The sequence below is a fragment of the Kwoniella mangroviensis genome, assembly GCF_000507465.2.
Source record: "Kwoniella mangroviensis CBS 8507 chromosome 1 map unlocalized Ctg01, whole genome shotgun sequence".
NCBI lineage: Eukaryota > Fungi > Basidiomycota > Tremellomycetes > Tremellales > Cryptococcaceae > Kwoniella > Kwoniella mangrovensis.
In genome coordinates, this window is record NW_027062533.1 from 8959823 (window position 1) to 8973015 (window position 13193).

Here is a 13193-nt window from a genome sequence, read left to right on the forward strand (position 1 = left end):
TCGATTGCCTTGGTATGTATGTCTTGGCGAGTCAATGATAGCTCCTTTCTCTTTACTTTCGCTGCTACCAAAGATATGGATGCTTTGTATAGAACGAGCACTGCTTTGTTGGATGATGGTGTGATCATCTGGAACTTGAACTCTTCTTGATGTCACAGACCCTTAAAAGCACAGCTTTGGAAGGGTTGAGGCACAAATACGATTAGAATGTCATTAGAGAAATCATTAGGAAGTACGCGCTTGATTTTTTGGTCATTTTGGTAATGAATCGTAATGACACCGAATAAGAATGAGTTTGAGGGTGCATGCTATTGGCTTTGGTTATCTGCCAGTAGAATACCTTTTGCATCAAGAGCACCGAGTATACCAAATACGAGTCAACATAAACCGAACCTAATCGACCCAGAAAGAGAAATCGAGAAACAATCTATCTTCGTATAATTTCCTTGTCACAACCCGAACACCGCGCTCTATTTCCTAGTCACCGTAGCAGTGATATAACCACTAGGATCAGCCGTGGGGTGGAACACCTCTGCACCTCCCTCGTATCCTAGACCATTATCAAGCTTGAAAGCGGACAAGTTTATTGGGCTATTATAAGTGCACAATGCTCAGCTTGTCCCAATCGTGTATCATTTAACTAAAACTCACATGTAATGCTTGTTGGGTAATTGCATGGAAGTTTCTTTAACTGCAGGGCAGGATTTGAGGATGTTTTGCATGGTAATGTACATTGTTGCCTGATATTTGCAGAATTACATCAGTATGCAATCGCAGAGAGAGTGTGCATGCGAGAGAAAACTAGAGCTCACCTGTACACTTGCACTTTCATCCTCAGCAAAAGTCTCCAATACATCTTTCCTAATTTGACTGGTCAATTTAGGGAAATCGAGTTCTTTGGCGATATCAGACAAGTTATCGATGGTCAATGGAGTATTGGGTGGGAGAGTAATGGTAGATTGGATTGATACGGAGGTAGAGAAGATTCGATCGGATACATCTAACAAACGACAACAAGACAGAGATACATGAGCAAGGAGAGTACATTGAATGATAGGCTGAAAGGACTTACCTGCAAGCGTGGTGAATTCATCCCTGTAGAAGTTCTCAAACGCCGAACCACTAGTTTTGAGCACTGACATACATTATCAGCACATTGTTTCGAATCATTACATATTTCATATTTTTGCCGATCTGTGCGAAGTATCAAGATAAACTCACCAAGTAAATCTTTCATACCAACTTTCAAATCCGCTTTAACACTTTCTTTACCACCCGAAGCATCTACCACACACTCCACTAGGGATTTCTCATCGCCATCTCGGATAAAAGACCATTTATGGGGTTTACCATTTACCTGTTAAGACGTAAAATCAATACAGGGTTAGCCTGTCCAAGAGGGTTGGGTGAATAGCTTACCTCGATCCTTGACCATTTAAGTTGTTCGATATCAATAAACGCTTTGGTGATATGAGCGTACTTCGTGACGAAGTGGAGTCCTAGGTGTAAAGCGAAGACAGGTGGGTTCAAGACGTGAGGTGAGGTTTTGGCGAAAACTAGGGATATACAACACAGAGCTCAGCTTTTGACCGTTTTTTTTGGATTGTAGTGGTGAGAAGATATCACGACTTACCGTTACATGTGTTCTTGACTGTTGTAGGTGATAAGCAATATCAATTAATAAAGTGAATTGTATTGACTTGTTGAGATGACCTACCACTATCAGTAGCTACCACTACGGTATTATCAGCTTCGGTATAAGAAGTTTCGATATCCCCTTCGAGAAGGGCTGGGGTCATGCAGGTATCAGCTCCTGTTTTCCTCGGATCCGGTAGGATAGCTTATGTTTAGCTCACCTCTTATAACGTATTCGACGATGAAATGTTGATCTCCCTCTCTGACCACTCTAGCGATTTTGACTAGTTGTTTACCTATAGTCATGCAATGCTATCAGCGTGTAGCCCTCTTGGTTTCGATATCAGGGCCAGAGGTAAATGTGCAAGAGTCACTCACCATATCTGGCAGCTGATAGATAACCAAGATCTTGTGAGGTGGACATGATATTTGTGATGTCGGCGTAAAGTTGGAATATGAATAGGATACGAAGACAAAGGAATACTGGGGAGCGAATTTGTTAGATGGGGAGACTTGAGACTTGCTGAGTTATATATACCTCGTGAAGTGTTCTTTTCTTCTTCTTTGATTTTCTGCCAGTATTCCTAATTCATCCTATCTGCCCGTATCGACTTTCTCTCTCTTTTCTCGATGGGTGGTGCATCGTATCGTCCTTATCTCCCGACGTTATCGGATGAGGAACAGAACTCTCCAATACCGGGCCATTTCCATCGGAAGTAAGTCAAGTAAAAGTGAACAGATCACGTGATATAGTCCAACGGTTAACAGCGCTGGTGTATAAGCGGGTCAACGAGACGTAGACAGACTCCAGTCAATTGAATGACTTTCTATCCCGTCTTTACGTTGTCAATCCACCCGAATAGACACTATCATCTGACATCTTCATCCTAACTATCAATATGCTCTCACCGATTCTTCGTACAGCAGCAATGTCCACTACTCGCTCTCAACTCAACGCAGCGGCTGCTACCCGACTGTCTTCGATCCAACGCCATCTCTCGACTTCTCCTTCCTCATCGGCACCGAAGATTGAGAGATTGACGGTATTTGGAGCCGGGTTGATGGGTGCTGGTATTGCTCAAGTAGGAGCCCAGAGCGGGCTAAAGGTGAGCTATCCAGATAATCGTGATGAAGATTAGCTGACCAGATATGGAACACAGGTCACACTCAGCGACGTGACTGATAAAGCACTTGAGTGCGTACATGTGATTCTCTATCAGCTCGACTCCTACGTCTGATTGACTGGAAAGCTGATCAGATTATATGTAGGAACGGTCTCAATATCATTTCAAAATCACTCTCGAGAGTAGCCAAGAAGAAATCACCAGATGATATCGAGGGATTCACCAAGAAGATCATGGATAATATCGAGACTACTACTGATGCGTGAGTATCTGTCCATATAAGCTAGATGGTGTACTACGGAGCAGAGCTATATAGCTGATGATGAGCTGCCTGGTCAATAGTGGTAAAGCAGTTGAGAACACCGATCTGGTGATTGAAGCAATTATCGAATCTATCAAAGTCAAGCGTGACTTGTTTGGTTTCTTGGATTCAAAAGCAAAGTGAGTTAATCACACCGTACTGTATTGTTATTGTACGCGATAACCTCGAAATCGTACATTGCTTGTATATGAATCTGATCTATGGATACGACAATAATTCAATTAGGTCCGAATGTATTTTCGCTACTAATACTTCTTCGCTGTCCGTCAAAGAGATTGCCGAATCGTGTGGTAAAGAACGACAAGAGAGGTTAGTCAGCTGGATCTCGTGTCGGTTGTAAAATGTATGCTACGGACCAGCTGATGTGTATCGATCAGATTTGCTGGATTACATTTCTTCAACCCCGTTCCAGGTAAGTCAACCATATCCTCTACATAACCATAAACGTTGTACACAACTAAGTGAATAAATCACTTAATAATTTCGGCTTTGGAATCTAGCAATGAAATTAGTTGAGATCATACGTACACCTCAGACCTCAACTTCGACTTACGAATCATTAAAGGAAGTCACACTCAGAATGGGTAAAGCTCCTGTTACTTGTAATGATACACCTGGATTTATCGTCAACAGGCTTTTGGTACCGTATTTACGTGAGTTATTGACTTGCATGGTATATGTATCTGTATCTGTATTTGGCCTGATGAGATCGCGAACTGTATAGTCGAATCTATCAGAATGGTCGAACGTGGAGATGCGACTCCGGAAGATATAGATACTGCTATGGAATTAGGTGCAGGGTATCGTGAGTCTCTTTCTCCTGACTATCAGCTAGTCACGCTCGTAAGAATGTATAAAATAGCTGACTTGGTGAGATCAATTTGTATAGCCATGGGCGTAGGTTCAGCTATCCCTTCAGAAAACATGAGGAGTCGCTGAAAGCTGATTCACTGTTATACATAGCCTTTCAAACTTCTTGATTTCGTTGGCTTAGGTGAGTATTTTCGCTAATAAACACAACCTCAACCATGTGAATATGTCATCGAGATACCTTGACGGGAGCTAAGACCCCTTATCGTAACAGATACAACCTCGTACATCGCTCAGGGATGGCGAGAAAAAGCCGCCTCAGGTCAAATTTCCAAAGAACTGGTTGAACCTATTGAATTGTTGGAGAAGCTGGTTAAAGAAGGTAAATTGGGTAGGAAGAGCGGTCAAGGTTTCTACGAGGTGAGTAAGGCATTGATTAGCAGTTGACTTTGACTTTGATAGTATATGAAATGCACTGATTGCTGATGGGTTCTATTCTTTTAGTACGAGAATAAGAAATAAGCCAACGATGAGATGACGTATGAGAAAACGTATTGGACATAACAATACGTGAAACCATTTCGATGTGTAGTAGTGATTTACATATTAGTCACAATTGGTATGAAAAGTACAAGTAGTATAAATACAACTAAAGAGTGAAATTACAGAATTTAAAAGTCGTACTCGTACAAATTGTCTCTTGTTCACTTTCGTACATACTGTAGATTGTTGGATTGAGGGCAATGCCTCGGATCGTGGGCTGATTAAACTCTACAGCCATTGAACATTTAAACATCCTGAAATTGACCTTGATTGATCGATTGACACTTGTAATGATGATCGCACACCTCGTTTCTAACTATCCCAGACCCCACATCCCTCCTGATCCTTTACTGACCATTTCCCTTTCTTTATTCTCTGCTAATAATTTCGCTAAACCGGATTTTTTCTTTTTCTTACTATTCGCACTTGCACTTGCACCTACACCAGTACCTGTGATGGATTTCTTACCACTGCTGCTGGTGACGAAACTGGTGGGTTTTGGTTGTGGAGGAGGATAAGTGGGTAAGTTGGGGGATGAATTGGGGATATGTGATAAGGAGGGACGAGAGAGTAATTTGGGTGGATCATTTTCTATGAATGTAGGAATGGGTAAATTAACAATGGCATGGAAATCTATATCTTGTTGAGGAGTCGGCACTGGTTGAAGATCTGAATTCGATTTATTCGTTTCCTCAGATCGATCGACACCGATATCTTTACTCTGTTGGCCTTTTTGTGACTTTGATGTTATTTCACATTGCTGCTGCTGCTGCTGCTCGTCCCTCTTGATCCTCCTGGTTCTCCTCGCGGGTGGATAATCCGCCAAAGTACTCTTTTCAGATAAAGGTTTCTTATACATCTCTCCACATGTCCCACATATCCCACCTTTGCGTTTACGTTTCTTAGTTGATTGTTGAGGTTGAGCACCTCCCAGATGAAGTCTCAATCCGCCACATAGATTACACCAATCATCCAGTGATTTGGCCATATACGATGAAGACGTGGGGACCGATAGGGATAAGCGTACCCTAGCGAGATGGAGGGCTGCGAGAGGGGGGGAGATGGGTTGGAGGAGTGGGGGGAGGGTCAGGAGGTGGTTGAGGGTCGGGTCGGGTGGAGTGAGGGAAGAGGTCATGCCGTTGGGTATCGGTATATCTGGTTTCTTTTCTAGTATATGCTACTGTCTATTAGTAGTGCAGCTAGGGGTATCACCAAGATCTAGTATATAGGATGAAGAAGGATAGTGCGAGTGGAGGATAAGATTAAGATGCAGTTCAGTGGATTGGGTGGCAAAAAAGATCCAAGGGATCTGTGCGATACGTAGTCGGCACGTGGGTAAACAGCAATCTAAATGAGGTGACGAGATAAGGAAATTGCGATTATGCATAGCCTCAGCAGTAATTGGAAAAGTTGAACGAATGACCGACGCGACGTGGTCAACAACAACAACGTCAACGACAGCGACAGCAACAGCAACAGCAACAGCAGTCACAACAGCATCATCGACGACATTGGAAGTACAGCCCGACCTTCTGGTATATTGTCATCAAGACGCAAACGCAAACGCAAACAATCTCGCCTTGTTCTGCTTATCGTCATTTGCGTGAAACAGCAAAATGTCCAGGAAGTGGTTTAGTGAGTTAACATGACAATCACACTATGGACATTGTGCTGTGAGATATCTACCAGTGCGAGCTGACTGATGGATCTACTTCTGCCTACTACCGATTTCTCTAATGGTCGTGCCCTTCCCATCCAATAAAACAATTGTAAACTTACCCACCATTCCATATCATCCAACGGTTTATACGGTATAACCAAACAGACTTGGAAGCTCAAACGGATGATGCTATCTTCGGAGGTGTATGTACCATCCTCACTTCCTCACTTAGATCTAGTGTGATATACCTGTACAATCCCATTCAGCTAATGTTGTTGATGATATCATACAGAACCAATCGGCTTATTCAAGCTTGGGATTGACGAGGACTCAGAGATTAGGTGGATTCGCAGCGTGTAGGTGTCATTCCCAGATCATGATCCATATGTAACATGTTGTACATGAAAATGATAACTGATGTCACACTTGATTCCTTGAATAGGCTATGTCGGTGGTTTGGGTATATCCTTGTTGGGTGCTATTTTACTGTTCTTAGGTGCTACAGGAGCATTTGCAAGTAAGTGTGTTTTCTGTATTTCCAAAATTAAAGGACCCAAATTGTTCTCACATCATATAACATATATTTGGTTAATTATACTTACAACTTCCCATAGCCCTCTTCGCAGTAGGAGCGATCCTCTCATTGGTCGGAACAGGTTTCTTAATCGGTTTCAAAACTCAATTAGAGAAAATGTTCAAACCCGTTCGAGTCGTTGCTACCGTCCTTTTATTCGCTGCGATAGTCATGACGTTCGTCAGTGCGTTCGTGTTGCCGGCTATACTTTGTATCGTCTTTGTCATCGTTCAATATCTCGCTTTTCTATGGTAAGTCCACGTCTCTTCAAGTCGTAGAAGATATTGGAGCTGTTATTGATGTTCTTGTACGATGTATACAGGTATTCCCTCTCGTATATCCCTTATGCTCGAACTGTGAGTGATCCTGACTGAGATGGTCAGCACGATGTGTGTCATACTGTGACATACTGATATCTTGGTGATTATCGTCATACGTAGCTCGTCAAGGGCTGGGTTGGGATGTAGATGCGATATCAAATATTCTCTCAAATCCCAACAAACATCAATACAATTCTCTTTCTCTTACATACGAATCCAATGACTAGACATGATCTTCTCTTGAAAGACAGAAAACAAACAACAAAAAACAATCCGTGAATGTGTAAAATTAACTATGCAAACAACTCCATCTTTCGCGATATCAGTGTATAGAAGTTAATCAATATTGTGCCAAACACTCTATGAAGTAAGGTAGATGCATGATGATGCACGGTGAGCAATAGCATGACATATATGTGATTCATAAAATAATTCATTCCTTCCCAACATCCCATTCTCTCGTTCCTCCTTTCTTAACATACTCGTAACCCTCCAGAATCCCACTTTTACTGACTCCCACTCCGCCCTCTTTCCTCAATCCACCATATTTCTCTTCATCCTCTCTTTCTTTCTCTTTCAATTTCTGTTTCTCCTTTCTTTTCCGTTCTTTCCGTTTCTCTCTTTCATCCTCTGATGAATCGTAGGACGATCCCCTACGTCTTTTACGTTCTTCTTTCCGTTTCTTTTTATCTTTCTTTTCAAGCTTACGACTGAGTTCATCATATCGATCTCGATCAGGAGAGAGTCGACGGGAAGGAAGAACACCCTGGGGAGGTTCGGGAATCGTGTCTGATAATGTTGGTGATTGTTGGCGTTTCTATGTCACAAGGGATGTCTTGTCAGTCAATCTGATCTGACGCTTTATGTAACGCTCTTTCTGAGATGAGGTATACTTACCTTCCTACCCTTCTCCTTTAATACCGCCAACATATTATCCCACCCTACATCAGCTATCATCCCCTCTTTAGGGATAGGTGCGAAGTCCAGTCGAGGATCGTAACTCGAGTTGAAGTACTTGTCCATCTTGGATATTGGTGCAGAAGGTGGATCAGGTGAAGGGGAACCAGAAGGTGACGAAGCTTTTGCAGGACCTTGTGGTTTCTCTGTACGCAGAGGTGATCTGCTCTGCCTATTTGGTTTATCTGATATGTCTGAAATCGATTGTTGATCTTTGCGGCGCGATTGTCCTTCAGTCAATTCATCTTCTGATCCATGATGTCGAGCTCGCTTCTCATCTTTGCGCCTGCTCTCTTTAGAACGATCTCTATTTCTGTCTCTCTCCCTGGACCTATCGCTCGACCTATCTTTATGCCCATTGCTTGATCTATCTCTTCGCCGATTGAGATCCCTATCATCGTCGTATCCCCTGGATCTCCTTGCGTCGTCCTCACCATGCTTCGTGGAAGTTCTTTCGTAGTCATATTCATCATACCGCCTAGACCCTCCATCACCTCGCGCATCTCTACTAGGTCTATCATCTCCCCTTCTAGTATGACGATCGTCCCTCTCCTTCTCTCTCTCCCTTTCTTTCCCTTTACCATTCCCATTCCTGCTCATATCCCTTAGTGCTCCGCCGAACATCCTACTTCCTCCTATCCCCTTTCCACTTCGTGATGATTCACCCCGGGCATCTCTGGCAGATTGAGCCTGAGCTTTCAGTAATGCTGAATTATGTCCATCGACTGTACGTATCACCGAGGCCAAGAATCTTTTGTTGGTTTTAGGTAGAGATGGATCTGGGCTGTGGATGATCACACATAGAAGACAAATGTCAGCTGACAATGATCATACTCTTACGCAAGTGCTTCTCGAGATGTATTGAAATATCTGTATAGCTCACGAATCATTCCTATCTAGCGAGTTCCCCAGTAAACCGGTCAATCCCAATTCAGACCATTTCAGTTCCCTCGCTTTTGCCTCTTCGCCTAATAGCTTGGCTACGTGCGCATCGAGGTCTGTATCGGATATGGTCGATGATATACCCGCTGCTGCTCTTACTAGGTTGTTCACCACGCTGTTGAGGGACATGGCGGTGTTTGCAAAGCCAGCTGGCAACCGTTTCCGTCTTCGAATCGAACATGTATCTTGAGAACTGTCGTTGTTTTGTCTTCTGGGTCAACACTGTGACGTTGAGCGAGTTGGGTGGCAAATCACCTTGAACTGAGAAATGGGATAAATTACCATAAACCCCATAAAAACATACAATGCTTCCACGTGGTCTGAGATATGAGATTCCTTCTAGCTTCTACGCGTTTTGACGAAATACCATGAAATGTTCAACTTTCATAGACCACAGAGTTCCAACATATTCCAACCTCGTTCATACACCGTTGACAAGGCCCATCGCACTCTCAAAACAGTTCAGCAGGTACCAAAGCGTCAGGCATATCATACACTCGATCGATATCGTAAAGAAAAAGGAGTGTCAACATGTCAAGCAGTATCGAGCTCATCAATCCCCGGGCGGAGAGCATCCGTCGTACTCAGGCCTTACAAGTCAACACTGTGAGTAGAATTCGACTTTTGCTCTTCATCAGCTAGCTGTCCGATTTCTTTCATATCAGCATCTAGCTGATCATCCTCCTGCGTTTTATAGGCCGGTGCAGTCGGTCTTGCAAATGTCGTCAAATCCAATCTTGGTAAGCTAGCGAACCGAACGTATAGAAGATGTTGGAAGTTCATATACTGATGAAGTGGATTTTGAACTGGTAGGACCAAGAGGTACGATTAAGATGCTTGTAGATGGATCAGGTCAGATCAAAATGACCAAGGTGAGCTATTAGATGTACCATCTCGTGCTGTACATAGCTGACACAATACATGCAGGATGGAAAAGTATTATTGTCAGAAATGCAAATTCAGGTGAGTCGGACTCTTTTCGACTTACCTGCAGCTTAATCATATAAGCTGATCATTTTAATGATTGATGTAGAACCCCACTGCAGCTATGATAGCTCGTACTGCCGTAGCTCAAGATGAGCAAGTAGGAGATGGTACTACCTCAGTAGTCCTGTTGGTCGGAGAACTGTTGAAACAGGCAGATAGGTATATTCAGGAAGGTGTACATCCTAGAGTGATAGGCGAAGGGTTTGATTTAGCCAAGAAGGAAGCTTTGAAGGTGGGTTCAGTCATTTCCCTCAAATTATACATTTCCACTCAGGCATTCATTCCATTAACCTCTTCCTTAGTGAATATGGTCAAAGCTGATATACATTTTTTGTGACAGTTCCTAGACGATTTCAGACAAACTCCCACAATGGATCGATCCAACTTGATTTCCGTCGCTCACACATCCCTCTCTACGAAACTTCATTCCAAACTCGCTCAAAAACTCTCTGCCGACGTTGTCGATGCCGTATTGGCCATCCAACCTCCCGAAAATGAGCATGGCTCTAAGAGAGATCCAATCGACTTGCATATGATCGAAATCATGAAAATGCAACACAAGACTGATACCGACACGACTTTGATTAGAGGTCTGGTATTGGATCATGGAGCTAGACATCCCGACATGCCTAAGAGGGTTGAGAATGCTTTTGTGTTGAGTTTGAATGTTTCGTTGGAATATGAGAAAACGTGAGTTACATTTCCATCGGATAGTGGCTGTGTCATCCTATCGACGGGATTACTATGATATAAATTTCTTTTGTTTTGGATGTGTTATGCTGATGATTTGCTTGTATGTTCATAGCGAGGTAAACTCAGGATTCTTCTACTCTTCAGCCGAACAACGTGAAAAATTGGTAGAATCCGAACGTCGATTTGTTGATGCAAAATTACAAAAGATTGTGGAGTTCAAGAATCAAGTTTGTGATGTTACTGTGGGATCGGATGAGAAACCCAAGAACTTCGTTATCATCAATCAAAAAGGTATTGATCCGATGTCTTTGGATGTTTTGGCTAAGAACGGAATCTTCGCGTTGAGGAGAGCGAAGAGGAGGAATATGGAGAGGTGAGTTGGATTTTCGTCATGTCAGGTCAAAATGATGAATTACATGTCTGGCTTCTCATGAGACGATACCTTTCTGGTCGTGAAATATGTCTGACTGATTCTGCTTTTAGATTACAATTCGCTTGTGGTGGTGTTGCCCAAAATTCGGTCGATGATCTCACTCCTGATGTACTTGGTTGGGCTGGTTTGGTGTACGAACATACTCTCGGAGAGGAGAAGTACACTTTCGTGGAAGATGTCAAAGAGCCAAAGAGTGTTACCATGTTGATCAAGGGTGAGTGAATAGGCAATACGACGTAGTTTTATCCGTCACTTGATCGACCTCCCTTTCTCTTACATATTCGACGCATTCCTCTCAGAAAGAACCAGCTAATTTGTATACACTGTACAGGTCCCAACGCACACACCATGACTCAAATTCAAGATGCTCTCCGAGACGGATTCCGATCCGTGAAAAATGCCGTCGAAGACAACTCCCTAATTCCAGGTGCGGGTGCATTCGAAATTGCCTGTTCAGCGCATCTACAAACTGCTCTCAAATCTACCAAAGGAAGAGCCAAATTGGGTGTATTGGCATTCGCCGAAGCTCTTTTGATCATTCCCAAGACATTAGCACAGAATGGTGGATTTGACGTGCAAGATTCGATTGTCGCGTTACAACAAGAACAAGAAGAGACGGATGATCCTGTAGGATTGGATTTGAAATCGGGCGAACCTATCAATCCTGTTTTGGAAGGTATTTGGGACAATTACAGAGTAAAGAGACAGATGTTACATGGAGCGTGAGTGTTTCTGAACCACAGACCATGAAGGGAATTTTTGGTGCTGATCGATGATATTATCTGAATGTAGTGCTACGATCGGTGTCAATTTGTTGAATGTTGATGAAGTTCTGAGGGCTGGTAGATCTTCGTAAGTGCTGTCCAGCTGAAATATTCACGTCCTCGAATTAATGAAGCTGATATGATTTGTTGGAATTATAGATTGAAACCTGAGGGACCTGGACCATAGATGAATGATCAGAAGGAAAGCGATGACGAAAACAAAAACAAATAGATATTCAAGATAACCTGTAAAATGCATATCTCTTATTCCCATATAGGCATTAACGGTACGTATAGCATGCTTGGTATAAGTGAATTGGTTCGTGAACATTGAAAAATGAAGTAAAAAGGGCAGAAGTCTTCTACAAATATAGGACCTGAGCAGATCAGAACTCGATCACTGATAGAAATTTACTCTGATGGACCTGACCACTGGGAGACCAGATCCATAATCCCGGCATAACGTAGTCTCTCATCTTCATCTAGCACCTCTCCATCGTCCTCATCTTGTCCTTCACTGGTCTGCCGTTGCGTCCTGAGTGATAGACCCACGACGACATTCCTCCTGCCTTGACCAGAAATTTCCAAAGCCCAAAATATCAAAGTCGCTATCTGTGTGATGTGCAATTCGTACAGTGTGGGATTGGGCGGTGACCCCAATAATGGAGTGAGAGTGAGGGATGGTGATGGCGTAGGAAGGATTTCGAGTATGTCTAAAGGGGATGAGTCCCCGTTGATAGATTTGGAGGATGGTTTGGGTGGGGGAGGCAATGGGATATGAGGAGGGAGTGAAGCTTGTGTCTGATAAAATATCGTACATCAAACTCTGTTCTCTTCTCGGGGGTATCGGTCACGAATATATGTAGAACGTGGATTGCACTTGGTGATACATAAGGACTCACTAGACATCCTACCTTACCATTCTGAGTCACTATCGCTAATACTCTATCGTCGAATGTCTGTATCAACAACTCAGTGTCGACATTACATATAGACTGGCGAAGTTGAAACGAGGGGATTGGAGGGGGATTTGTTGACGAGGAAGAGGTGGTGGGAGGGATGACTTCGTGAGATTCTTCGAGCAGGGATGACATATTGGAATGAACTCTTGCTTCGATTTTGAGCTCGTGAATGGCTGACTGATTTGCTTGATGCACCTGACTTCTGGGATGGATGACACACCTGAAGATGGACAATCATCCATCACCTTGTTACATTCAACATTGCTCCCACAGGATCGTAAGCTTGTATGAGGGATGAGCAAGTGATGACGTGGAAGATATTCAGATATTTTACCTCCACTTTCGAAAACATTGCAGCTACATGCTTTATGCTTTACTCCTTTCTTTCTCTCTGTGTCTATATTCCTCTTCTCCTGTCTGACATTTACTCGATTAAATCGCAGTCATCATAAACCCCCGCTGGACAC

General features: G+C 43.1%; 7 protein-coding genes across 7 annotated transcripts; 3 read left to right on the forward strand and 4 right to left on the reverse strand.

The window, feature by feature from the left end:
- Positions 1-470: 470 nt before the first annotated feature.
- On the reverse strand, positions 471-2059 carry I203_103391 (urate oxidase; the record flags this gene model as incomplete). The annotated part of the gene is made up of 10 exons (XM_019149368.1): positions 471-591; positions 652-740; positions 813-1000; positions 1073-1135; positions 1222-1357; positions 1420-1556; positions 1634-1651; positions 1718-1789; positions 1857-1931; positions 2014-2059. The coding sequence occupies 10 exons, from the start codon at positions 2057-2059 to the stop codon at positions 471-473; spliced, it is 945 nt and encodes a 314-aa protein (XP_019001393.1).
- Positions 2060-2534: 475 nt separating this feature from the next.
- Positions 2535-4413, forward strand: I203_103392 (uncharacterized protein; the record flags this gene model as incomplete). The annotated part of the gene is made up of 12 exons (XM_019149369.1): positions 2535-2741; positions 2796-2830; positions 2905-3021; positions 3102-3200; positions 3307-3390; positions 3459-3493; positions 3582-3734; positions 3806-3886; positions 3971-3978; positions 4045-4075; positions 4166-4311; positions 4396-4413. The coding sequence occupies 12 exons, from the start codon at positions 2535-2537 to the stop codon at positions 4411-4413; spliced, it is 1014 nt and encodes a 337-aa protein (XP_019001394.1).
- Positions 4414-4750: 337 nt separating this feature from the next.
- On the reverse strand, positions 4751-5569 carry I203_103393 (uncharacterized protein; the record flags this gene model as incomplete). The annotated part of the gene is made up of 1 exon (XM_019149370.1): positions 4751-5569. One exon carries the CDS (start codon positions 5567-5569, stop codon positions 4751-4753), a length of 819 nt encoding a protein of 272 aa, XP_019001395.1.
- A 481-nt stretch (positions 5570-6050) lies between these two features.
- I203_103394 (uncharacterized protein) lies at positions 6051-7135 on the forward strand (the record flags this gene model as incomplete). Its single annotated transcript, XM_019149371.1, has 7 exons — positions 6051-6069; positions 6260-6297; positions 6387-6450; positions 6537-6611; positions 6709-6919; positions 6991-7024; positions 7109-7135. The coding sequence occupies 7 exons, from the start codon at positions 6051-6053 to the stop codon at positions 7133-7135; spliced, it is 468 nt and encodes a 155-aa protein (XP_019001396.1).
- A 286-nt stretch (positions 7136-7421) lies between these two features.
- On the reverse strand, positions 7422-9016 carry I203_103395 (uncharacterized protein; the record flags this gene model as incomplete). Its single annotated transcript, XM_019149372.1, has 3 exons — positions 7422-7805; positions 7886-8729; positions 8829-9016. 3 exons carry the CDS (start codon positions 9014-9016, stop codon positions 7422-7424), a joined length of 1416 nt encoding a protein of 471 aa, XP_019001397.1.
- Positions 9017-9418: 402 nt separating this feature from the next.
- On the forward strand, positions 9419-11951 carry I203_103396 (T-complex protein 1, zeta subunit; the record flags this gene model as incomplete). Its single annotated transcript, XM_019149373.1, has 11 exons — positions 9419-9493; positions 9585-9627; positions 9701-9759; positions 9815-9850; positions 9921-10106; positions 10215-10564; positions 10680-10940; positions 11051-11214; positions 11332-11722; positions 11793-11852; positions 11924-11951. The coding sequence occupies 11 exons, from the start codon at positions 9419-9421 to the stop codon at positions 11949-11951; spliced, it is 1653 nt and encodes a 550-aa protein (XP_019001398.1).
- Positions 11952-12175: 224 nt separating this feature from the next.
- I203_103397 (uncharacterized protein) lies at positions 12176-12858 on the reverse strand (the record flags this gene model as incomplete). Its single annotated transcript, XM_019149374.1, has 2 exons — positions 12176-12565; positions 12667-12858. The coding sequence occupies 2 exons, from the start codon at positions 12856-12858 to the stop codon at positions 12176-12178; spliced, it is 582 nt and encodes a 193-aa protein (XP_019001399.1).
- Positions 12859-13193: the final 335 nt, after the last annotated feature.